The sequence below is a fragment of the Gracilinanus agilis genome, chromosome 4 (genome assembly GCF_016433145.1).
Source record: "Gracilinanus agilis isolate LMUSP501 chromosome 4, AgileGrace, whole genome shotgun sequence".
Lineage (NCBI taxonomy): Eukaryota > Metazoa > Chordata > Mammalia > Didelphimorphia > Didelphidae > Gracilinanus > Gracilinanus agilis.
Window position 1 is genome coordinate 311,630,518 of NC_058133.1, and position 26,911 is coordinate 311,657,428.

General features: G+C 33.0%; 1 protein-coding gene across 1 annotated transcript in view; it reads left to right on the forward strand.

The window, feature by feature from the left end:
* RIMS1 (regulating synaptic membrane exocytosis 1) overlaps positions 1 to 26,911 on the forward strand; it is a 225,974-nt gene that overhangs the window by 11,346 nt on the left and 187,717 nt on the right. The window contains exons 2-9 of the mRNA XM_044675361.1: positions 1,403 to 1,502; positions 5,222 to 5,345; positions 9,161 to 9,207; positions 11,677 to 11,789; positions 19,893 to 20,023; positions 20,737 to 20,908; positions 21,042 to 21,195; positions 23,397 to 23,468. Coding sequence (XP_044531296.1) covers positions 1,403 to 1,502; positions 5,222 to 5,345; positions 9,161 to 9,207; positions 11,677 to 11,789; positions 19,893 to 20,023; positions 20,737 to 20,908; positions 21,042 to 21,195; positions 23,397 to 23,468 — 913 coding nt within the window. The remainder of the gene's footprint in view (positions 1 to 1,402; positions 1,503 to 5,221; positions 5,346 to 9,160; positions 9,208 to 11,676; positions 11,790 to 19,892; positions 20,024 to 20,736; positions 20,909 to 21,041; positions 21,196 to 23,396; positions 23,469 to 26,911) is intronic.

A 26,911-nucleotide genomic window follows, 5' to 3' on the forward strand; every position in this document is an offset into this window, starting at 1 on the left:
GACAGAGAGAGAGACAGAGAGAGAGAGAGAGAGAGAGAGAGAGACAGAGAGAAACAGACAGACAGACAGAGAGACAAAGGTTCAGAGAGACAGAAAGGCAGAGACAGAAAGAAAGATAGACAGAGAGACAGAGAAAGTGAGACAGAGACTGAGAGAGGCAAATAAAGAGATAGAGACAGAGAAAAACAGAAACAGAGAAAGAAAGAGACGGAGACAAACAGAGGCAGAGACAGAGATAGAATCCAAAGGAGAAGAAAAGGGTCCAGGAGGATGAAGAGGAAAGACGTCATGAAATGCCCTAAAGGGTGCATCACTATGTCCTTGGAGCAAAGCTTTTCTTTATTTTTTTAGTTAATTGTCCCAGTTGATGTTGATGTTGATGATAAGTTGATGATAAGAGTTATCATCAGGTTTAGTGGGTAAAGAATATCACAGAATAAGGAACATGTGAGTCTGAATCCCATTTCTGACACATTATCTATATAATGATAGGAAACTGCATTTTTAGTCTTAAAGATTTTCCCAGAGCACTGAGAGGTTATATGACTTGCCCAGAGTCACCCAATTAGTGTGTATCAGAGGTGGGACTTGGACCCTCAAGTCTGTGACTCCAAGTCCAGCGCTATACTAAACTATTTCATTATTACTACCTTAGGTAGTTTTCAAAAATTGTTTCAATTCAATTTACTTAGTATGCATTATGAGGCAATGCATAAAGGTGTATGGAGGGCTGGCCTTTTAGTCAGGAAGATCTAGGATCAGGTTTAACTTTTGATACTACTGTCTTGGTGACTTGGCAAATTACATAATCTCTCATTGACCTCTTCCCAGGCAAATCCCTAAAATTACATATAAGAGGAGAGTTGCCTATCAGCATTTGTGGAGGGATTTTCCACATTAGGAGTTCTCTACAATTAAAAAAAACAGAAGTCTAATTCAAAAAGAAAACAAATAAGCATAAGAAAATACAATTAGTGATCAATACAGTGGAAATGAATTTAGAGAAAAGAAATGCATTAGACCCAGAAACAAGCAAATTGAAATATAACTAATTTGACTAACTTACAAGAGCTGAATGTTAACTTTTCAATGTACAAACTACTTTCTTTGCTTAGGAATCTGTAGGAAGTAAATAAAAAGTACTACCTTTTGTCCCAAGGTGATTTTTCATTGATAGAATAAATATTGAATTCTTCTTATTGTTTTTTGTTATTGTTATTTTAATTTGATAAGTTTTAAATTCTTCTAACATAAGATACAAGTTAAGCAATATAACAATTTCATTTCATATCATTGAAGTACCTAGATAATAAAAATAATTTTCTATGAGTTAAAAAATAATTTAGAAACTTCTGTTGTTACGTTATTAGAATTGGAATTTCATAAATTTGTGATTATCTAGGTTGTGGGAGGAAAAATGACTGATTTAGGACGTCTTGGTGCCTTCATCACCAAAGTAAAGAAGGGTAGCCTAGCAGATGTAGTAGGACATCTAAGAGCAGGTAAAGAGATCCTTTTTTTCTTTATATGTTTATGTATATATTTTAAAATATAACTAATAAAATAAGTTCCTTTTGTTACTTCATTGTTAATTTTTAACACTTTCAATGTTGAACAATTCATGTAAAATAAAAATTAAATATAGATTTTTTTTCAGTTAGCCAGTGGACAATGACTGTATGTTAATATCTGCCAGATGCAGAGACACAAACATATACTCTAGTCCTATGGGCCAATAGCTATCTTGTGAAAAAAAGTAATTTTCCTTTTATGAAGTGTCATTGATAGGAAAGGACTGATGTATTACTGACTTCATAATGTTGCATGCTTCAATTAAGGTTTAAAATGATTCGTGTGTAAAGATATACTCGATTCCTAATCATTTTCTTCAGAGTCCATTCTTCAACTTTATTACTATTAAAGAGATTAATAGTGTGTCCCCAACTCATCAAAGAGTTGTTTATATTGTGAAACATAATTGTGCTCATAACAATAATACACCTATACATTTTCTAGTAAAGGTACTTTCTAAATAATACTTGATGTAATTTACTTGTGTCTACAAGTGTGCTTTATATTCTTGGTATTTTTGCAGCTTCACAATAGAACATGGATGTTGTGATCAGTTCGATGCTTAGGTGACTGCAATAATTTAAGATGTTTAGAATTTATGGCCATGTTTAATGTTGCTTCTATGTCTTGACCCTTCCACATGACAAAGTAAAAGGAGCTGGAAAATCCAAACCTAATCTTTGGTTACTGAAATCCAAAGATGATTTTCCTCTATTTTTGACAGACTGATATTTTCCTCTCTTTTATTTATTTGTTTTTATTAGCTGGTAAAAAGTATAACATACTTTTTTTTGACAGTGGTGTTTTTTGTGTATTTTCATGCATTAAACATTTTGGGAGTTAAGACTTATTATGATGATTATTATTCAGTGGTGGGAATGAGTTAAAGAAACAATGAAAAATTAAGGGACAGCAGTCACATCATAAACAAAAAGTTGATTCCCTTCTAATTATATTTCCAAAGACTTTCCTTAGAAAGTATTTTAGATTATATCTTTAAAATTTGGTCTAACATAACTAGAGATCAAATCACTTCATGTCTCTGTGCCTTGGTTTCTTCATTTGTAAAAGAGGAGAATTGGACTAGATGGCTTCTGAGGTTTCTTCCAGATCCAGATATATGAGCCTAAACTTCTTTGTGGTATAAATGTTGCACAGTAATTGCAGAGGAAGAGGCTAAGAATCAGAGACTTTGCTCCATCTGCTGTTTAGTTTGAGAAGAAGTACTGGGACTCTGTGCCAACACTTTTCAGAGACCAATTATGATGCAATCTGCAGCCTAAGGAAAATGATCAATTTTTGAATACCCATATGTGGGCCACTAGCTGAGCGTGTGCTAGTTTAGTGAGTGGAATACCAGCCCCCAAATGGGGAAAGTCTGAAGTACAGTTGTGCCCTGTCTTGAGAAAATGGTGAAAACCTTAATTTCTTGAACAGATCAACCATCTAGTGATTTTTCCTCAGCACAAGGAAGGATCCATCCCATTGTGGGAGGAATCTTGCATATTTCATTTAAATATGAGCTTCCTACTGTTTCTTTAGATTTCATTAACAGTTTGACAGCAATTTGTCAGATAAGCAAATCTAAGATAATATAAATTACTACTAATATATGTAAGTGGTTTAGCTATAGTCCTTTTTTTATAATGGTGGTGTGTGATAGGAGAATAGGAATGATCCACAATTTTATTCCTAGCTAGAAGTCCCAGAAGAGGAAACTTCCCCTACTAATGTAGGTTTCCAAGTTTTGTTTTGTTTTTAAGATGAGATTTGCCTGAGAGGTTAAACACTTTGAAACAAGGTCAAACACTTTGAAAGCATTATTAAGGCAGTACTTATCTCAGATCTTTCTGGCTCCAAGGTGAGCCCTTTATTCATTCTGTCATGATTTCTTCAGTGTTGTAGAAAAAGACATATAAATAGAATACATTTAGAAACAAATTGTGCTTTCCATTTCACAATTTCAATAATATTTTCTCTCAGTGGTGTTTTATTTTATCTATTTTATTAACTCTAATATATGATCATTAGTTGCTTCTACTCTTTTATGACTTTATGTTTCCCTGCTAAATTGTTAAAATGAGCAGTGAAATTCACTGGGGGAGCTTGGTATTTAAAGGTAATTTTCAATGAGCTTTTTGTACAGGGATTATTTTTTGTTATGTTACTAATCAATCCCTGACATACTCTAACATATCAGTTTCTCTCAACAGAGGGCACACATAACAGCCAATTACAGCCATGTAGTAATGCTACAATTACAATTATGCTACAATTTCTTCAGCAATACAAGATAAAAAGAAGTCATTTCACCAAACAGAAACATCATAATGCTTTTTAAATTTCTCTTAGAGTCACACAGTTAATAAAAACATCACTGTCCTTTAGAAGGTAATTTGAATTTTTTTTAGGTTTAGAAGGCAGTATGATGAATTAGTTAGCTCAAATTGTCATTACTTAGTTATAGAAAAGTTGGTATTTCTCTGCATCACCTTGGAGGAGAATTAATTTAAAAGTGAAAAATTAAAAATTATATTTATTGAGATTTTTAAAATGAAAGATTATATTGTCTCTTTAAAAATGTATTCAAGAAGCAGCTAGTTTGCTAACTGGATAGAGTGCCAAGTCTAACCTCAGACATTTCCTGGCTATGTGACCCTGGGAAAGTCATTTAATCATAATTGCCTAGCCCTTACCACACTTCTATTTTGGAATTGATATTTAATGTTGATTCTAAGACAAAAGGTAGGATTTTTTTTAAAAAAATGTAATTTTAAATACCTCTTGATTTGCTTGCTTTTTACAGTTAAAAGAAAAATTCATTAACTTTTAAGAGCATATAAAATGAAATTTTAAAAATTGTATACCAAGATTGAGAATGCCTTAGTTTATTCTTAAGAGAAACATTTCCCAATCTTTATGTTAATTTATATTGCTTTTACTTCAAAATTCTTTTTATGAAGCATTTTCTTTTTGTAATTTAATTCTAACAAAGACATTTCATATATACAATTATGTACTTTTAACATCTGGAAATGGGTTAGCCCTCATGCAACAGTTTTACATCCGCTTGCTTCGTTATCTTGCCATAGCTACCTAGGTTAAACTATGTGTGTGGCCTTGAAATCCTTTCACTCATCTTTATTCTTTTGTGCATCTGGTGAAGACTATGTAGCATCTTAAAACCAGAAATTTTATATTCACCAATATTATTCACTGTTGTTGTAAAAAGCTAGGATTTGTGTGTAAGAGCCTAATAGTAATTGTACCTTTTCCCCAGAGGTTGTGATGTTTGCTGCCTATTAGATCCCTTCCAGCTGGAATGTGCTAATTCCATCCCATAGCACAAGGCAGTTGTTTTGACAATTGCTAATTCATCTAAAAATATATATCAAGAACATCATGTACCATATTGTTTGCAGGAGACTGCAACATAAATAAATAAGTAAATAACGTTCTTAGAGACTTGAAAATTCAGCTTAATCAGTTTCCATGGTGTGAGATTTTGCTTTTGGTTAGTGGAGCTTAGTTAACTAAAATATATTTGTCTATGTTTTGCATTCTTTGTTTAAAACATTTTAAAAGACAGAAAAGAAAAAATAAAAGAAAAATCATAAGGTAAAAAAATACCCTTTTTTTTAAATTCAAGGGGATGAAGTTCTAGAATGGAATGGTAAACCCCTGCCTGGAGCTACAAATGAAGAAGTTTACAACATTATTTTAGAATCAAAATCAGAACCTCAAGTTGAAATTATTGTTTCAAGGCCTATTGGGTAAGGCTAAAACAAAAACTTGCTTCTTAAGTTTAGTAAATTACATGTATTAACAGGGTTTTATCAGGAAGTTTATACATTCATATAATACCTGTTATGTGGATGACATTTTCTTCAAATACTGGCACATATACTGGATTTTAAAAAAACAAAAACAACTTGTTAGATCTGTATTCTGAATTTTCTTCACTACATTTTAGAGGATTTAAGTTTTGCTAAGACTAAATGTCACAGAGTATGATAAGCTTTTATTTATGGAATAAGTATGAACTCCATTTCCAAATGAAAGCATACTTAGTTTCCAGTGATTCAAATTTTGCGATTTGTGTTACTAGCGAAAGGGGGGCATCCATTAAATACTATTGAAATAGAAATTTAGCAATTTCAACCTAATGCTATGATAAAATTTTTAATGAAATAGCTTTTACCTCTTTAGATTATAGTCTATAAGAAAAGAATGCTTCTATATTTTATATGTGGATTAAGCATAGATTTCATTTATTGATTTTGTAAAAAGCTGTTTTGTTTATTTTCAAAATTTCAATATTTAAAATGTTAAATCTTTATAAAAAGAAAATATAATTCAATTAAATTCAGCATTTTAATAAGCATTTGCTAAGTGCCTGCTTTATACCAGGCATTATGCTAGGTACTGAGGATGGAAGGACAAAAAAAAAAAAAAAGAAAAGAAAAGAAAACGTCATGCCCTCAAGGAGCTTATATTTTACTTAAGAAAAATATGAAATAATTTAATTTTGAGTATCCCAATTTTGATATACTTAGGCTTGAATGATTTTTAAGAAATTTTTAGAAAAAAGAATATTTTAATTCTTATCTGAGATGTGCCCCAAAGAATCATGTAGATACACTATTGACCTCCCCTTTATCTTTTTCATTTTAGCTGAGTATGACTCTCCACAGTTTAAATACTGATGTTGACCATCTACATTTTGAGATGACATTTTGAAATTGTTAATTACAATTAGCTTAATATTCAAAAATATTAATGGAAAACATTTTTTCTTTACATTTCTGCTTTGTTTTTTATTGGGCTACAGCTCATGATTTTGTGGAAAAAGTACATCCATAGGTTAAATTCTTATCTTCTTCATGGATATTTGCACTCACAAAACACACATGTAAAATAGACATAATTATTTTAATTGTCAAAGAACTGAACTATATTATGGATGATCAACATGTCTGCTCCACACTTTTTCTAGTTCTCTTCATGAAAAGGGAATGAAGGCCTGATTAGAAACCAAAATTTAAATGGTGACTATAAAGAGTACAATAATAAGAAATTTTGCAAAAGTATTATGCTTTCTATCCATCCAGATATTATTAATATATAATCTATATTAGTTTTATATTACATGTGTTCTTGAGCTGAGGCAAATATGGGGCTGGGAAAGAGGTAAGTAATTCCTGAAGAGGGGCTATAAATATAGAAATAAAAGATGGAGGAATTATATGGCAAAGTTATTGCCCAATGCATTCAGATGATCAGGGCTACTGAAAGAATATATCTAAAGTATTATTGATTCTTGGCTATTTACAATCATAAAAGACAACTAAAGCAGATTGTAATGATATAAAACTGGGATGATTAAAAATTAGGAAAGGAACTCTATATGTACTAAAAATCAGCCCCATTTAAAAACAGAATTGAAAGAATGTATGGAAATAGAAATCTTCCTACAATATCTTCATTTTATGTCCAAAGAAGAAATGACTAGTATTAGAAGGCACATAGTTTAATAGTAATTCAATTCAAAATTCTTAACTTTAGAGCATAAGATAACTATTTATTCAGAAAAAGTTATCAGATCCTGATTAAAGAATGGCTCTGAGAATAACTCCAAGCATATCTTTCAAACATATTTATCAAAATAATTTGGTAGAACACTTGATTGAGTAGCAATATCTACTATGTCACTAAATAGATGAAATAGTCTGAGGTACTTGATTCAGCCTCAAAGTCAGAATAGTTTTCAGACTTCTCCCACATATGCCTGCAAACACATCATATCTGAAAATATTCAAGAAGTAATAACCATTAGGTATTTTTGAAAAGATCTACTTTTAAAATCCTATAATAAATAAAAAATAAATCATTTTGACACTCTGCCCATCCCTAACCCCTTTAATAAATCCTAACCTTATGAAAGGATTCTATGATCCAGATTCCATTCTTTAACAATGTCATTCAAATTCAAATTTTCCAAGAATTGAACTCTTTAGTAGAACCCTGCTTTGAGGGTAACCCCTTCTTCATTTGAATTAACAAAAAATGTTGATGATCAGTGAATCTTGGCCTAGCTTTTAAATCTGCGCCATATGACTGCAATATAATAAGCTATAGAAATTAATTCTGTGATTCATGAAAGATTTAAAAATCTTGGATTAACCAAAGATATATCCCATATGCAGTTATTAAAATTTATAGGAGAAATAAGATATTTATTTTTATTCCACCCAGGTCAAAACTTAAATAAAAAAATTGTCACTAAAAGTTAATCAAGGGGCAGCTGGGTGGCTCAGTGGATTGAGAGCCAGGTCTAGAGACAGGAAGTCCTGGGTTCAAATGTGACCTCAGACATACCCCAGCTACGACACCCTGCGCAATTTCTTAGCCCTTACAGCTCATCTGCTTTGAAACCAATAGTTAGTACTAATTTTAAGATAGAAGAAAAGTGTTTTTTTTTTCCTTTAAGTGATTCAAAATTTCCACTTTTGCTACACCATGGTGTATTCTTGCATCTTGTTTAATATATCAATCTAATGTGAGGGCTGGTCTATCACACTCCTTACTTGTGAATACATTATACTGAGATTGATTTTAAGTATGTGGTCAGTGGTATTTTCTTAAATACTCCACTGAGGATTATCTCTAGATCCAAATTCCAATCTCTTTCAATTTGTCATGTCAATATGTAGACTTCTCTGCTCTCCTATAGTTTCCTTTATTAAACTACTAGTAATCCTTTTATAAAACAAAATATAAGCCGCAGTTATATCTAGTAAAGTACTTAGGTCAGGTTGATCCAGAGCTTCTGTATGTTATAATTAAACTAGGAATAGGACATATCAAATACTAGTGTCTCAAGAATAATACCATATTGAGATTTGTAGAATTTTCCAATGGATTGAATGCTACTTTCTCATTATGTGGTAAATAGCCATACAATAGTATATTTAGGTATACTTCATATATAGAGTTCTCTCTATATAAGGCATATGTGTAACTTTTTAGCTTTTTATGTTGCAAGCTCGATTTTAATTTCAAAAGCGCCTCATCATTTTCAGGCTTAACTTTGCCCACATCATCTGCACTTTCTTTTGTTTTTATTTTTGAAGATATTTTCCATCAATTTCATTCAGTAAACTCTTTCAGATGTGTTTGTAAAGCCTACTAGTGAGTTGCATAATTTGTGTCATTCTGATTTATCTTCCTAGAATGAAACATTAGTATTAGCAGTACTCAAACATTTCTTGTTTCCAAAACCTATTGTTTTGGTAGTAAAAATATTGTGGTAAATTTAGCCACAATATTAATGTGATTGTTGTCATTGTAAAAAATGTTTTGTTATTTTGATCTTTGAGGTCTTCCTTTGGGAAATGCAATTTTGTGTAGTGTGTAACATTCATGCACATTAGTAGCTGCCTTTACAGTAACTGTTCCATTGCCACTCCTTTTTAAATCTCAAAAGGATTATGCCATCATATTGAAACCAAGTAGAACTATGAAACCTTCAGAAGGGTTCATGGGCTGAATTTGGCTGACTTTAAAAATAAATACTGTTTCTTTATAGTGACATTCCAAGGATTCCCGAGAGCTCCCATCCTCCATTAGAATCTAGTGAGTATGAAGACTTCTTTTGATTAATTTGTTCCTCTGAAATGGTTCTTTATATTTTAAAATGCATAACATCTGAGTTCATTTATTGTTACTCTCTTGGAAGCATTGATCAAAGAATAATGGATATTTGTTGCAAGGACAATGAGGCATAGGCATGTAAGCCATGACTAAAGGTAGAAAGAGTATGGACATAAAAGGTTTAGGTAATGCTAATTTGGGGTACATGTTAATTTTGGGGTACATGGTAATCTTTGGACTCAAGGAATATCTACTTATTTATACATTTAGTTTCTTCTCCACACTATGTATGGTTATATGCGTATTGCTCCACTGTGATGATAATATTTTTTCTAAAAATTACTATTATAAGACATGATATCTATCCCTGGAGCATTACTCTGCCATGATTCTAGGGATAGGACTTATGTTTTCCCTAGTATAAGGATATCCCAGATGAGGAAACATTCTGTCAATATATAACTCACTGAAAAAGTTACATGTATTCCAAGTCACTCTTTCATATAAGGCAGAAAACTTTATTTCTCCAGACAATTATTTTATTTTTGTATTATTTATTTTAATGAATGTATTAGTAAAAAGGATTTCAAGTAAGGATTAATCTTCTTTTATTCTTTATATCCTATCATCCATGGTAAAGTGCCTTGAATTAGAAGATGATTAATAAATATTAAATATATGTTATGAATGAACAAAAGTAAGAATGAAAGTCTCTTAGGAATTTCTATCCATTTGACAGTTCCACAAATGGACCCTAAGGACAGTATTGTAATGAGGTACCTATTTACCAATTATTCTATTTCATGATAAGAAGGGGGATATTCCATTCAGAATCTCTTGTTAACAATAATAACATATATACTATCACTTACTCTGTCATTAAAGATACTATTAAAGGACTTTCAGATTTCTTAGGCATTTAAATTGTGCAGCATAAGCTTGAAAAGTATGTGAAATCAAGCAATATTGCATTATATTCAATGAGGTTGTAAGTTCAATTGTGAGTACATTTAAGTTTATGAATCATTTTTCCTTATCATTTCGAACCCATTCTACCCTATGTATTAATAGCTAAATTGGTAAATCAATTTTTAATTAACTACTGTCATTTGTAGCCCCTAGTAGTAAGAGTGGATCCCAGTAAAATCAAAGCTATGATCTGGCCAGAATCACTCCTCACATGAGGCTCCCAAACCCCTTCTTTCCACCCCTCCCTGCTGTACTTGGCAACAACTGGCTATCCTTGTTCTACCCACTGAAGCAAATATTTCCCTGAGAATCTGGACTATATGGTTACATATTTACCTATGATTTATTATCCTATAGAAAACTCTGTCTAAGCTTTGGTGAGGTAAACTAAGTCATTGTACTAAGATTGTAAATCATTACCAACCATCGTCCATGTAAAAAATCTAGCTAATCCCTTAGCCTAGTCACTTTCTCTATAAAATGCTAACTGTGATCAATAAACTTCGCCTCTGATTGCTACCAGCTTCATTGGCCCTCCTGGCATGTGCCATCCTTCTCTCCACGCCTCATTCTTCCCATCCCTTCAGGACCCCTGAATATTTGTCAGGATCACCTGAGAGTAATTGCTTGTGGGGCATAGTGTATATAATAAAATATGAACAAAGTCCAAATAAAGATTAAAATGAAACTTTGAATAGCATCCAAACAGCCTTGGTGAGTAATTAAACCAAAGTGCATAATATAGTCAAGGAAGACAGTTCTATACTCTGTCTGTGACCCAATGAAGACATCCTTGGACTGGATCCTCAAGTTTTAGAAATTAATTTTGTAGCCTCTCTCCTAAAAAATTGGATAAATTTAAGAAAAGTCAAACAAACCTAAGATCAGTTGCTGATCAGGAATTATGTTTTCTGTCAGATCTATTATCAGAATTATATTATATCATATCATATCATGTCATATCATATATCATATCATATCATATATCCTATCATATTGTATCATATCACATTATATTATAATCAGAATTATTATTATTCATTTCACAATGAAGGTAACTTAAAATCAATCTAATCACTCTACCAATTTCAATGAATACCCTTATCATCACTAATTTTATCTACCCCTACCCTCACCTGCACTTATCATTAACCCAGGTCCTGTTTAATGTAAATACATATTCAGAATGGCATATGTAGTTAAAATCTAGTAACCCAAAGTGAATGTTGAACCTAATTCTTACATTTTAAATATATTACTCACTCATGGAAAAGACAAAGCAACCATATTTAAAATACTTACTGGGAATTTCATATTATAAATACCTTGATAGTATTTGGGTAGCTTTTTTGTTGTTAAAGAGAGTAAAGTATAATATTATAAGTACAGTGTTGCCCTTGTATATTTTAGAAAATGTCTTCTTTTTATTTCATTTAGACATAATTTTTCAGAATTGTCTTTTTCATTTTTCTCTTATTTCAGGTTCAAGTTCTTTTGAATCTCAAAAGATGGAAAGACCTTCCATTTCTGTTATTTCTCCAACTAGCCCTGGAGCACTAAAGGATGCCCCTCAGGTCTTACCAGGACAACTTTCTGTAAGTTTTTTTTTTAAACCCTTACCTTCCATCTGGGAATCAATACTGTGTATTAGTTCCAAAACAGAAGAGTGGTAAGGGCTAGGCAATGGGGGTTAAGTGACTTGTCCAGGATCACTTGGTTAGAAAGTATCTGAGGCCAGATTTGAACCAAGGACCTCCCATCTCTAGGCCTGGCTCTCAATCCACTGAGCCACCTAGCTGCCCCCTGAGTTGTTTTTTGTTGTTGTTTTTTTTTCTGATAATATTGGAGAAAGTAAATCTTTCTCATTGCTTTTAATTTTTAAATTAAATTTTATTTTTTTCAATCTACTCTTCCTTTTCTCTTTTTAAATCCTTCCAAATCAAGGAAGAAAGAAAAAAAAACCCTTTTAAAACTAAATGTAGTCAAGCAAAATAAATTAACATTTTTGCTATGTCAAAAAATATATGCCACATTCTGCACTCTGAGGCTTTAACCTCTCTGTGAGGTGGTGGGTACATGTTTCATCATGAGTTCTTTGGAATTATGGTTAATTATTGCACTAATCAGAGTTTCTAAGCCTTTCCAGGCTTTTTGTCTTTATAATATTGTTGTTATTGTATATATAAATATATAAATACATATATATATATATATATAGATAGATAGATAGATAGATACATTTATATATTATTTTCCTGATTCACGTGTGTATCAGTTCAAAAGACAATCCTAGTTTTCTCTGAAACCAGACCCTTTATAATTTCTTATAGAAAAATAGTATTCTATTATAATCATATACTGTAACTTGTTCACTCATTCCCCAAGTATTGCATAATCTCTCATTTTTAAAATTCTTTGCCACCCCCAAAAGAGCTACTATATTTTAATAGAACCTTTTTCAGAGTTTATTTTGCTTAGTGCTCATTTCTCACTAATTTACTTTACTTGGTATTCTCCCCTCCCTTTGTTTTTTCTCTCATGTTTCATGTTCATTGAAATATTTTTGTGTATACAAACTGGGTTTATCTTTCCCTCCTTTGATCAGTTCAGATAATAATGAGGTTCAAGTGTCAACCACTTCCCCCACCTTTTTCTTCCTTATTTCTATAAATTTCTACTTTTGTATCTCAAAGATATGAGGTAATTTCCCCCCATTCTTCCTCTTTCTTACCTTTTCCTAGTATGTCCCTTCATCTCCTTTTCATTTTTTTTAAGATCATAAAAACATAACAGTAGTTACTCCAAAGATTTCCAGGCTGATTTCTGGTATGATGATTGATGGTGATAGGGATCTCAAAGAACATAAGTATCATCAACTCGTGTTCAAATTAATGTGTTTTTTTTTAGTTCCTTATGATTTTTCACTTATATTCATCTTTTTATGTTTTTTCAGTTCTTGTGATTCTATTTCAAAGTTTCTTTAAACTTTTAGTATTTTCATCAGGAAGCTTGAAATTCTTTATTTCATTAAAGTTCCATTTGTTTTACCATGATGTACTATACTTAGTTTTGCTGGGTTAGTTATTTTTGGCTATAAGCCTGTATAAATGAATATATATATATATATATATACATATATATATATATGTATATATATATATATGTGTGTGTGTGCATGTGCGCTTATATGGCCTTCTGGAACATCACATTCTAACATTTCTGCTCCTTTATACTGATGGCTACTAAATGTTATATGTTTCTTAGGGTGACTCCTTTTCTGATTGCAAGATTTTTTGTTTTAGCCATAATATTTCTGAGATATTTTCATTTTGGTGCTTCTTATAAGAGGTGCCTAATTGATTGTTTCAATTTCCATTTTTCCTTCTGGTTCTGATATATTTGAACAGTTTTATCATTTCTTGAAATAAGTTGTCTAGGTTCTCTTTTTGATTTTGATTCAATGAATCTTAAATTTTATGTCTTCTCTCTGTTTTCTAGCTTAGTTGTTGTTGGTATAAGACAATTTACATGATTTTTTCTATATTATCAGTCTTTTGACTTTGTTCTATTGTTTCTTGTTTACCTCATGGAGTCATGAACTCTTTCCAACCATTTTTATTCCACTTAGGGGAATTTGTACCTTGGGCAAAATTTTGTACCTCGTACCAAACTATTGATTTTTTTTCTAGTTCTCTCTTCTAAAACTCTCATTTCTTTTTCAACTTTTCCTCTAGCACTTTAGCTTATAAAATGATTTAACTTTTAAAATGCTTGCTTCATATCTTCTAAGAAATATAGTTTATATTTTGACCATGCTATCTTTTTGTTGTTTGCTTATATATGTTTTTGAGTCATTTTCATCTTCTGGGTTTTGTCTTAAGCATTTCCTCATCACCAAGGTAAGTTTATATGGAGGGATTCTTTCTTGTTTGCTATTCTTCTAGCCTACTCCTTCACTTAATACTTTATGTTTAGGTCAGGTTCTATAATTTCTAGAACAAATGTCTAGACTGACTGTTTCCTTAAAATTCTTGACACTTTATTGAGGTATCAATTATTTTGTTATTCCAGAATATCAGGAGCCACTCAATATGAAGACTCAGAAGCTTCTTGTGCTCCCATTAGTTTCTCTTATCAAAGGAATTTTCCCTCAGGGCAGAGCTCTGCACATTAATAACTTAAGTTTGGATCAAAGAAACATATCTGTGGCTTTGCCCTTTTTAGAGGTCTGTTGGACTGCTGCTAGATTCAGCTTCTTCACCTGGCAAACTATGCTGATTTAGAATGACAGTTCTGCCAAAGTCTCTTTGGTCTAGGATTCTTGGCCTAGTTATTGTGCTGTAGGCTTCAGACTAGATTGAAGACTAGAATAAGGCCTTATTCTGTTCTTGGGATCCAAGCCACATAGCTACTTCTGGCTTCTGAACTTGCTCCTCAGTACAAAATATAGGACCAATGAGCACATCTCATCCCAGAATGTCATGTCTGGTTTCAGGTCCCCTTCTCAGTCTGCCCTATATTTGTGATCAGAACCAGGTAGTGCACAATAGCAGCCAGTTAACAGCTGTTTTTCCCACCTTACCTGAACTTAGCTTCCTCAATGCTGGATTTAGAACTACTTCATTCTTTGGCCTTCAATCAATCCCTCACATAACTATGGACCTTCTTGAAGAGAAGTGTTCAGAAAGCTGTTTAGAAATGTGGGGAAATTCCTCACAAGGGAAGGGTTTTCTTCAAACCAACACATAACACAGTTCAGTACCTCCACAAATTTCCAATCTAATAAGTTTGAACTTGATTTCTCTTTCCAGCAATACTCTAGGCAAGTGTTGACAAATCTTAGTGATCAGGTGCCCAAACTGTGGCTTCAAACTGCCTATGAGTCCCCCCCGCATTACCCCCAGACAGATGAGGGAGGAAGTGCTGGCATTGGGCTGCTGGGCAAAGAGGTGGGGCATTTGAATATTGTCCCTAGGTGTAGGAGAGGGGATATGGAACAGCCCTCTCCAACATGCCAGGGTACATGTGCCACATCTTTGCAAATGCAACCTTAGCTCTCATTTGAGGATGAGACTATGAGAGAGTTGAGGAAGGATGAAAAGGTCTGAAAAAAACACTGTGGGAGAGGTAGTCAAATTGGGAAAATTTTAAAAGATTTCCTTCTCTCAGTGAGAGCTGATTTCGGATAACATAGCTTAAATTTGCACTGACCTACTCTGCATGGTTTTGTGATTTCCTCCAACTTCTTTTAAACACATGTGAGTGGGAATAAACTGCAATTGGGAGTAATGCAAGGGTGGCTCTTGACAGGAAGAAAAATTGACAATGGGATTAGGGAGTAAAGGAATCAAGAAAAGACAAAAGTATAGAGAGTCTAGGAATTGGGGAGAAGGGAAAAATTATGTGATAGGCACTGACCTCTAAGGAGAAAAGGAGGAATTTCCTGGAAGTTGGAAGATAATAGCTATCAATATTTTAATTGATTGATAGATATGGCTTGAATGGACCTCAAAGGTATACAAGTTACTGCGTAATGGTTAGAGAGAGAACTTGTGAATGAGGATTCAGGAGTTTTCTCTTGTTGAGGTCAACCATCTCAACAAGTGAGTTGGAGTAAATCAGTGAAACTGAAGCCAGTGCTAGAAAGGGTGACCAGGCCCCCTCTGTCTTCTCAAGTGATCTAGGTCTCAGTGTGAACCAGAAGATGAAAGGAGTGGAAAAGGAAAAGATTTAAGATGAAAGGTTGTTACCTATGGATTCTTGTTTCACTAATCACAGACCCTAATAGAGTAATTCTATGAAATAGGTATTATTATTTATTGCTAGGCAACCCTGAGAAAGTCACCTAACCTCCCTCTGCCTCAGTTTCCTCAACTTTAAAATGGAGATAATAGCACCAACTCCCAGAGATACTGTGAGGACAAAATGGAATAATGTTTGTAGAGCACTTATCTCAATTCCTGACACATAATAGGGTCCTAATAAATGTTTATTTCCTCCCCTACCCTGGTTGAATGAATGGAAGAATGAATGAATATTTTGAACTGAATGGAATTATTGAATTGAGTTCCATAGTATATCAGAAAAATAGGTATTGCATATATTTGATAATATAATGTACGCACAGTCAAAGAATCTGGGTGCTATGTCAAAATGCTGCTAGTAATTAGCTGTGTGAGCATAATCAAGTCACCTGGATTCTCTGAACCACAACTTCTTCATCATAAAAAAGGATGACAAATATGTACTCTCCCCAACACACCTGGTTTTCAAGAAGAAAATTCTCTGTAAACTTTAAATTTCTTTATAAATGTTCATATCTTCCCCATCTCTCTCCTGGATGGCTAGCTGGATTCCTTGCCTCAAGTCTTTCTCCATTGCAATTCAGCTGCCAAGATGATTTTTCTAAGGCATATATCTGACCAAACTTCCCTACTAGTTAATAAATTCTACCAGCTCCCTAATATCTTCAATATCAAATATCAACTCCTCTGTTTGGCACTTACTGTTCCTCATAACTTGGTCCTTTCTTACCTTTCCAGTCTGTCTTGCTTATTCCTCTCTAGTACAGCCATGATCCGGGTATATTAATCTTGGAATTACTGTACTGAAACATTCCATATCCCAACTTCATGCCTTCATTTTGGATTTACAATATGCTAGTAATGTTCTTTTGCCTCAGCTTCACCTCTTACTTCCTTCAAGACTCAAATCAAATTCCACCTTCAGTAGACTCTTTCCTAGCCATTCCTCAAATCTCTTAGTCTTATTCCTACCCCTCCAAACTTATAGCATTGCCTCTTATTTTGCTGAATAAAATAAGGTAATTCCTGAGAACTCTTTATTCTCCCTTCCTTCTTACCTCATATCACCCATGTCTCTTCTCCCACTATTATTTCTTTCACCCCCTCTCACATGAAGAGATGGCCCACCTCTTTGCCAAGGAAATCCTTTCTAGATTCAACAGTGAATCTATTCTATCACATCTTCTCCAGTAAATTGCTCCTTCCATCACCCATAGTTTCTTCCTTATTTATTCTCCCTCTGTCTACGAACTACTTCACTACTGCCTATAGACATGCCAATGTCTTCCCAAGCATTAAAAAAAAGCCTCACTTAAATCATCTATCTCTGTTAGCTATTGTTGTCTCCTCCCTCCTTTTAGGTTAATTCCTTAGGAAAGCCAATATGTGATTAAACTTCCTTTCCTCTCACTTTTCTTAACTCTCCAAAATCTGGTTTTTGACCTCATAATTCTATGGGTATTATTATACTGAAATTTATCAATTTTTGAAGGAATTTAGGGTGTAGTTGCTAGAGCATTGGGTCTGGTATTAGGAAGATTTGAGTCCAAATTTGCCTCAGACAATTACTAGCTATGGGATACTAACCAGTCACCTAACCTCTAATAGCACCAACTTTCCATAGTTGTTGAGCCAGTAATTGAAAAGCACTTTAAATAGTGCTAGCATATAGTAAGAGCTTTGTAAAAGTTAGTTATTACTATTGTTGTTTTTAATGGAATAGACCCCTAAGAAACCTTATCCTTCTTAACCTCTTCGCATGTTTTGGCAATGTCAATTATCTTCTTTTCTCTTTTCATTTCTAGCTTTCAATGACACAACTCCATCCTCCTACTATCTACTCAACCCCTCCTCAATCTCTTTTGACCATCATCTAGATCATAATTCCAATAATGTGTATTTCCAAGGGTTCTATCCTGAGACTTTTTCTGCTCCTATTTTATTTTATTTTTCTTAGTGATCTCATCAGTTTTAGGGATTTAATTATCATCTCTATTCTAGTGATTCTTGAATCTATTTATCTAACCCTAGCTTTACTCCTGACCATTAGCTTTATTTCTTCTAATGCCTATTGAACTTATCCCCCATTGAATTTGTTTCCCCAAAATTCTCTTCTCTTCATAACTCCCCTATAACTTTTTAGAATACTTTCATCCTTTTATTTACCCAGATTCACAATGAGTTGTCATTCTTGACTCCTTGAGTATTCCCTGTCCTTCCCTTTGACACTATTGTGGCGCTGATATAAACCCTCTTTACCTCACAATGGATTACTGCAATAGCCAGCTAGTTGGATTCCTTTCTCAAGTGTCATCCACAACCAGTCTCTCCTTCATTCAGCCATCAAACTACACTTAATTCATGTTTAATAAATTATTAAGCACCTTAAATAAATATGCTTAAGGTGCTTAATAAATGGTTAATTGACTAAAAGTTGACCTACAATAAGATCAATGCCCTTGCCTTCATAGAGCTAATTAGGTATGGAAGATATAAGACATGCAGAAGCATAGCCTGAATAATGTTTCCTCTATGCATATTAGTTTCCAGTAAAGTAGTTCAAAAAGCCATAGGACATTAGAGTTAGAAGATCTCCCAGTGAATATTATAAGCATTACTGTAAAATCGTAAAACCCTACTGCATTCTATTATTGTAGAATTATAGAGTTTTGCCAAGTATCATGTTTCATTGAATGAAATATACAAATAAGTCTCATTTTTAAAAAAGATAAAAGTTCCATAAATAATAAAATTAAAATATCAGTGCAGTAGAAAGAGCTGACCCTGGCATCTTAAAACCTGGATTCAACTTCCAGCTCAGCTACTTATTTCCTATATTACTTTGGCAAAGTCATTTTACATCTTTAGCACTCAGTTTATCTCATTTTTAAAACAAAGTAATTGATGACTTCCAAGATCTCTTTTCATCTCTCAAGTTATGGTGCTGAGAACAAAAGCTAAGGCAATTCTTTCCAACAATAAGCATTTATCCAAGTACCCACTAGATACCAGGAGCTGTCCTAGGTGCTAGGAATATAAATACAAAAACTAGTCTTTTCTCTTAAGGAACTTATATTGTATAAAAGATCAAAGAGGTGGAGAAATACAGATTTCCAAATGTTATATTTTGAGTCTCATCTCTTTCCTGTGGTTGCTAAATTTATCATTTTTTCAAATACTCACATGAGTGTTTTAACACCCACATGAAATTCTATAATATATATATATATATATATATATATATATATATATATATACACTTTCCCCCCTAATTTTCATTTTTTCTTCTGGATCCTCAAGATTCACTAACACTTCTACATCTACATTTTAAAAAGAAAGAAGTCACATGGACTCTGAGCTTGACAACATGGCACATTTTATTTTTGATAAATCTTCCTTTTGACCCCATGTTGTCTTCAAGCCTTTGGCTTACTTTTAATTTTTTAAAACTTCTCTGTATAAATAACTGTTAAAATCAAAACACCACAATAAGATTTTCTGAACTCAGAATAGCAAAAATGATTTTTAAAATACTTTTTGAGGGTTGATTAAATATAAAAGCATAGATCTGAAGAAATAATATTTTTAAGAGTACCTATGATAAAACAATAGCTTTTTCTCCCCTGTAAGTTAAGCTTGAAACTAAAAATGCCAAATTTTTATCCTGCCTACAGTCTTTTTTAAAATCTAGGTTTTGGTGCCCATGTAATTATTTAGTGAGAAATTGCTTGTCATACCTCCAGAATGATCAATCAACAACATTTATCAAATGCTTAATTTGGGCAAAATATTATAATACATACTCATTATGATTTTAATTTTTGCCTCCACTTTGTACTAATGTCAGTTTATCATTAGATTTTAACAGTTAATCCCATCCCAATTATTCCATAGGTGAAGCTGTGGTATGACAAAGTTGGACATCAACTTATTGTAAATGTTCTTCAGGCAACTGATCTACCCCCTCGAGTGGATGGACGACCCAGGAATCCCTATGTGAAAATGTACTTTCTTCCCGATAGAAGGTAGTGATTATTTTGTGGAAGAAAACACACTATAATTTTACTACTAAGGGAACACAGAATATCTCCTTTTCTGAAACTTTAAAAAATGGATTAGATTATGGCCTCCTTATCAAGAAATGAGATTGCCTCCCCATGGTTCTTGTAAATTGTGTTTCCATGATATTTATAATAATAATATTATTAATAATATAATAATAAATATCAAATGGTCCCTATTTGGTTTCATTACAATTTCAATTTTTCAGACATTTATATTGGCAAAATAATTAAAATATAAATGTAATTAAAAAGTTGTCATTCAAAATAAGAGTTGAAATTAGAATATTATACTCTCTAAGAAATTACTTTAGCTCTCTTAAGATGAAGGCAATTTTCATAAATGATATTGAAAATGATAATAGTATTTTCTACATCTCAAGTATGTAGATATACTCTTTTCCATTATAATTTATACTCCTGCTATCTACCTCCTGACAGAGAGAAGGATTCAGAGTACAGAATGAGACAAAATTTTTGGAGGGATTTTGGAGGGATAATCAATGTGAGGATTTATTTTTATTAAATATGTGTATTTGTTGAAAGAAATGTGCTTGACTTTCTTTTTTCCTCAGAATTTAAATGAGGAACAAGAGAGAGAGTGAGGAAGGGATGATTTAAAAAAAATAAAACTAAAATTTTAATTAGAGAAATTTATAAGGATGTTTATTTTTCAGTGATAAAAGTAAAAGGAGGACCAAAACAGTAAAGAAAGTCCTAGAACCAAAATGGAACCAAACATTTCTCTATTCGCATGTGCACCGCAGAGATTTTAGAGAACGAATGTTAGAAATTACTGTATGGGATCAACCAAGAGTACAAGAAGAAGAAAGTGAATTTCTTGGAGAGGTGATGTATGCTCTGAAGATTTGAGTCCATTGCCTTTTAAGTGCAAATAAAGTATCTCTGAATATAACTTGTGTTTACTTGATAGTCAACGTTGGGACTTCCCCCTGATTTAACTTGACAAATATTCTACTAGATCCTTATAGAGCTGGAGACAGCCTTGCTAGATGATGAACCACATTGGTATAAACTGCAGACACACGATGAATCTTCGCTACCTCTGCCTCAGCCATCACCTTTCATGCCAAGGAGACACATCCATGGAGAAAGCTCTAGCAAAAAACTACAAAGTAAGCCAAAGATCTTTGTATGTTACTATTTAGCAGAAATATTGGGTATAACCAGGAAGTGACAAAATGATTCTGTGGGAAGTCAGTTGTCATTACAAGATTAGATTTTTTTATATACAGGAGTTTTAGAAGAGATAAACATATTAGAAAGAATTATCTAGCTATACAATTAAGCTTAGAACAGAGATGTAGCAAAATTCCACAAATGTACTTTATCATCTATTATTTAATGGAAGATATTTATAGATTTTTAATGAGGACATCATTTACAGTTCAATATAAATCAATTTTATACCTCTGAGTGAACAATATCATGAATTTTTAAAATTTAAAATTATATGATGTTATATTGTATACTATGCAAGTTATATGATGGGCCCTTAGAAGGAGTGTGCTTTATAATCATATATTCATTTTTAATACCTTTAGGGTTCTTTACTATCTTGCAGTTCTTAATAAGCCATTTGAAAAACATATTGACTAATAATGAAGTTTTAGGTGTTTAAATCATGTGTTTTTAAGGAAGATTAGCTTAGAAATTATGTGAATGTTTGAAAAAACTAGAGAGAAAAGTGGATTCATAAGAGACTAAAGGAATAAATTTGGAAATTTGGAAAAATAATTTTAAGTAATAGTTCCTATTTACTTAACACTATATATCTGTTATCTCATATGAGCTGGGAAACAACCCCATGAAAGAAATATTTTTATTATTGCCATTTTATAGAGGAGGAAATTTAGCTTGAGGGAAACTAAATAATTTGTCCAAGGACATGTGGCTAGCTTATGTCAGAGGTAGGATTTGGAATAAATTATTCCTGACTACAGTATTCTATCTGTTGTCCTTCACTATACCTTATGAGAAGTTTTAACATTTTTGGTTGCATAGAAGTCTGTAGGTTAATAAATAAACACGAAAACTTGGAAGTGCCTCCTAGAAATGTCAATCATATTTTTTTAAATAATTTGATTTCCCTTTTTATTTTTCCCCAGTGTAGCCATTTCTCTAAGACCTTTGCATAGTGACTAGATAATTGTAAGATCACATTTTTAAAACTGAAGAAGACAACAAAGGGTATGCAGTATCATCTCCTCATTACAGTAGTTAAGTGATTGACCCAAGGTCATATAGTTAATAAAAGGCAGAGCTGAGATTTGAACTCAGATTTTCTGATTCTAAATCTGCCAGTCTTTCCATTATACTACTTGGCTAGTCTTGGAAAGTCTAGTAAGAAGTTCTGCCTCAGACTGATAATAGACATATGGCCATGTGATGCTATACTTCTCAGAAACTCAGGCAACTCTATAAGGATTTTTAACATAAATAAATTGTTACTTTATATCATTGAAAGGAATTTCCTGGCTGAGGATTTCCTATACACAAGTGAAATCACAAGACTAAACTGGAAAAAAAATCACATTATTCTGAAATTAATGTTATATAGAAATTTTTTTCACTCCTCCTACCCTTCTACAAAAATTTCTTGCCATTAGAGCATAGTTTCTAGCATTTTTAGATAAAAAACAAGTATGATATGAAGTCAATCAGTCATCCAGTCAATAAACATTTGTAAAGTTCTTACTTTGCACTAGACATTGTACTAAGCATTAGGGGAAGATGTGTAAGGCCAAAAAAAAGTCACTATTCTTGGAGATCATACACTTAAATGAAGAAGGCAGTATATAAATAACCAGATGTATAGACATATATACAGAGTTTATACAGGTAATATGAAAGGGGGAGGCATTAGCAGTTAGAAGGAAAGGATCCCTGCAGAAGATAGGCTTTGGGCTGACTCTTGAAAAAGGGATGCTTTAGATACTACTGTCATCTCTTTTCTGGTATGGCGCATGTCAATTGAAAAAGAAAAAATGGACAAAATTCAAAGCCTATAAAAACAGATCCAAACCAAAAAACCCTGCTTTCTCTATCCCCCTAACATATGGAAACCTCTTCATTGGGTATGATGAGCACAAGGATATCAAGAATCTCATGATGTCCCTCAGGGAGTCATGCATGGTAAGCTGCAAGACTTGTCAGGTGTGACTCAGTGCCGGATTATGAATAAATTAAATATTTATCCTGTATTGTTCTAAATGCTTCCGTAGTGCTTTCATTGGATTTAAACAATATGACATTTCCTTTATATTTTACAAGTCAACCAGATACATAGGTATGTATTTGCCTTACTGTTGTGCAGGATCTCAGCGAATCATTGATAGTGACATCTCAGATTATGAGGTTGATGATGGTATTGGAGTAGTTCCTCCAGGTGCGTGGGTGCAGAGCATGTCCCTGCTTCTTTGTGCTTTTGGCTTATTTTCCTAGTAACCCAGGATCCTCCCTGAGGCTGCCTTGGACATGTAGTATTACAGCGAAATCAGCATTAGTTATTCCATGGCGACTTTCCTTCTAAATTACCTAAGCAGTCAAAAATGGATGGGCATTTAGTAATTAACATTTCCATGTATTCACCTCCATCAGTTTATTGCCTAGAAGTAAGAAGAGTGAGGCCAGTTAAATTACTTCACAATGCTCTAAGCATAAGTGAAAAGATTAATTTTACTTTAAAAATACAGTTCATTTTGCTGATAAAAAAATCTCCACTCTCATTTGTTTTGTATGGCATTTTTATGATTTTTCCTTCCTAGGCTTCTGAACATAATACAGCCTTCCATGGAATATACTGAAAAATATGCACGATGGTAGTTAAAATTGCATGTGGCATGGCTATATCTTTTACACCAATGTGACACATTCATTATCATTACCCTGAGTATGTAGATATCTTTAAGAACAGAAAGTTGCATCAACATTCATTTTGTAAACACATTTTATGCCTTATCATTAATTAGTTAAATGGTTCATGTCATCATAAAGGATACCATGTTTTTATTTTTGTTTTAGATTTGATTCTTTGGCCATAAAAGTTAGATATAAAATTAGAATCTGAAAGTTAAAGGTACAAGGTTAAAAGTCTACTAATAATTAGGTTAGGAAAGTATTGTTACTAATGTATTTTTTGGATAAAAGATTCCATGGATGTTATTTTTAAGTAGAAAATGTTATGTGAAATATAAAGTTGTTGATTTTTTTAGATGCCTGGATACATATCAAGTAAGATGAGCCAATTAATAATAATCATTTGAAAAGTATTATTATTGTTGTTATATTTTCCCTTAATTCATATAAATTCAGAGAAGGAAGTACATTCTGAGTATGAAAAAAATTTCTAGATCATTCTATCTAATGGGCTGCAAATCATTTATGATATCCACTTGGTAAATAATTAACTAGTTATACTTATAAGAATATAGTATTATAGACTTAGAATTTTAAAGGACTTCAGAAGCCAACCTTTCAGCTTCTTTAATTTTAGCTTGTTATTTACCCAAGGTCATTCAGGTAATAATGGTTAGAGCTGGGATATGAAAAACAGGTCTTTTGACTCCAAATCAAATTTTCTTTCCTCTGTACCATACTACCTCCCCCCAAATATAGAAGAGATCAGAATCAGAGAATGTCTTAGGCATGAGCGACCTTAGAAACCATATAGTATAAAACAGGCTAGAATTCAAGAATATCCACTAATCACTTACTTGCTAAGTGTACAAGTTGTACATACAAAGTATACAAATTGAAGAGCAAGATAACCACTGCTCTTGAGGGGCCCATATTCTAATGAGGGAGACAATACAAAAGTTCTCTAACTCTAAAGACAATTTTCTCTCTCTTTCCTCTGTACCTTGCTGTTTCCATATGTAGTTTTTTCCTGTACCGATGAAAATAAATAAACACAATCTAACTAATCATGGTTTTTCTACCAGGAACCATGATTTCTAGTCAATCTTAAAGTTGTCCTTATACAGTCAGATGAAACATTACTTTAGAAAGAACTTCTTCTTGTGTATGGAAAGCTTATGGAGAATGTCTTCTAAAAAGCTAACATGAAACTTCTTAGAATCCTATAGAAAAAGAAATGTATCTTTCTCTTGATCATTCTGCCATAATGGTGCCTATGCTTTTGACAGCTTCCTCACCATCTTCCCATAAGGCTTTCAATATTAAGAATTTACTTGCAAATATACAGAAGCAAAGTCGTCCCATTATATGAAAGCAGAGGTAATGAAGAAGGACCAAATTGGTCTTTTAAAGAACTCACACATCCAGATATGCAATTCTATCCTGTATCAAATCCAAATATGTTGTGTAAAACCACTGATGAAAATTAAATGCCTTCATCCTTTTCAATTTTCACTGAAGGTTCAGACATAAAGGATCACTGAAGAGACTAATTCTGCCATTTTGTTTTGCCAATTGGTTCAGTACTAAATATATAGAGAGATAGGAGCTGAACCTAAGATTTAATTGGTGAGGTGATCTCCTAGGGAAGTACTTACCGTAAACACAGGTTGACACGTTTTCTCCAACATAAAGTCTTAAAGAATAGCATAAAACAACAAGAAGCTACCTAACCTGCCCAGAGTCAAGAACTGAGTATGTGTCAAGGGATAATCTGTTTATCAACTCCCCCCCAAAAAAGAATGAAGCACTCTAAGACTGCTAACCTCCGTCCACTGGAGTGCCAATCAATTCTATGACTGTGTGTCCATTTTGGAAATCTGTATAGTTCTTTGGATATGTGGAAGTATAATTTTTTATCTTATATGGGAAACTACTATGCCTGATCTAACATTTCTTTATTTTTAGCTAGTATTTGTTGTTTATTGGGCTTTGAGGTTTAAAAAGAGCTATACAAATAATATCCCACTTGATCTTGTTGGGTTTTTTAGGGGCAGAAAGTACATTGATTGATTGATTAATTAATTTAGAATATTTTCCATGGTTACATGATTCATGTTCTTTCCCTCCCCTCTTCCTTTCCCCCCTCTGAGCTGATGAGCAATTCCTCTGGATTATACACATATCATTATTCTAAACCTATTTCCATATTACTAATATTTGAAATAGAATGATAATTTAAAGTAAAAATCCCCTTTATATACCCATTGAATCATGTGTTCATGATCAAACTTTTCAAACATTGTTAATTTTTGAACTTTGATAATCTGATGCATTTGTCATTAAGGATCTCCTCAAGTATTGCAGATCCCACTACCCTCATCCAGTGACAGAGGGGTGAGTTGGTGGAGAGGATAATGAGTTCAGTTTTTAACATATTGAATTTAAAATGTCTTCAGGACCAATATGAAGTATCTCTTAGGCAACTGGTGTTTTGAGATTAATACTGGATATATAGGTCTGAGAGTCAGCTGCATAGTGATGATAGTAAAAGCCTTGGGAGCTGATGGGGGTTTACCAAAAGATAGTACAGAAGTCTACATCCTCAATCATGTCCACCTCCACCCATGTGTTCAAACAGTTGCTTTTCTTCTGTGTTTCCACTCCTGCAGTTCTTCCTCTGAATGTGGGTAGCATTCTTTTCCATAAATCCCTCAGAATTGTCCTGGGTCATTGCATTGCTACTAGTAGAGAAGTCCATTACATTCTATTTTACCACAGTGTATTGGTCTCTGTGTACAATGTTCTTCTGGCTCTGCTCCTTTTGCTCTGCATCAGTTCCTGGAAGTCTTTCCAGTTCACATGGAATTCCTCCAGTTTATTATTCCTTTGAGCATAATAGTATTCCATCACCAGCATATACCACAATTTGTTCAGCCATTCCCCAATTGGAGGACATCCCCTCATTTTCCA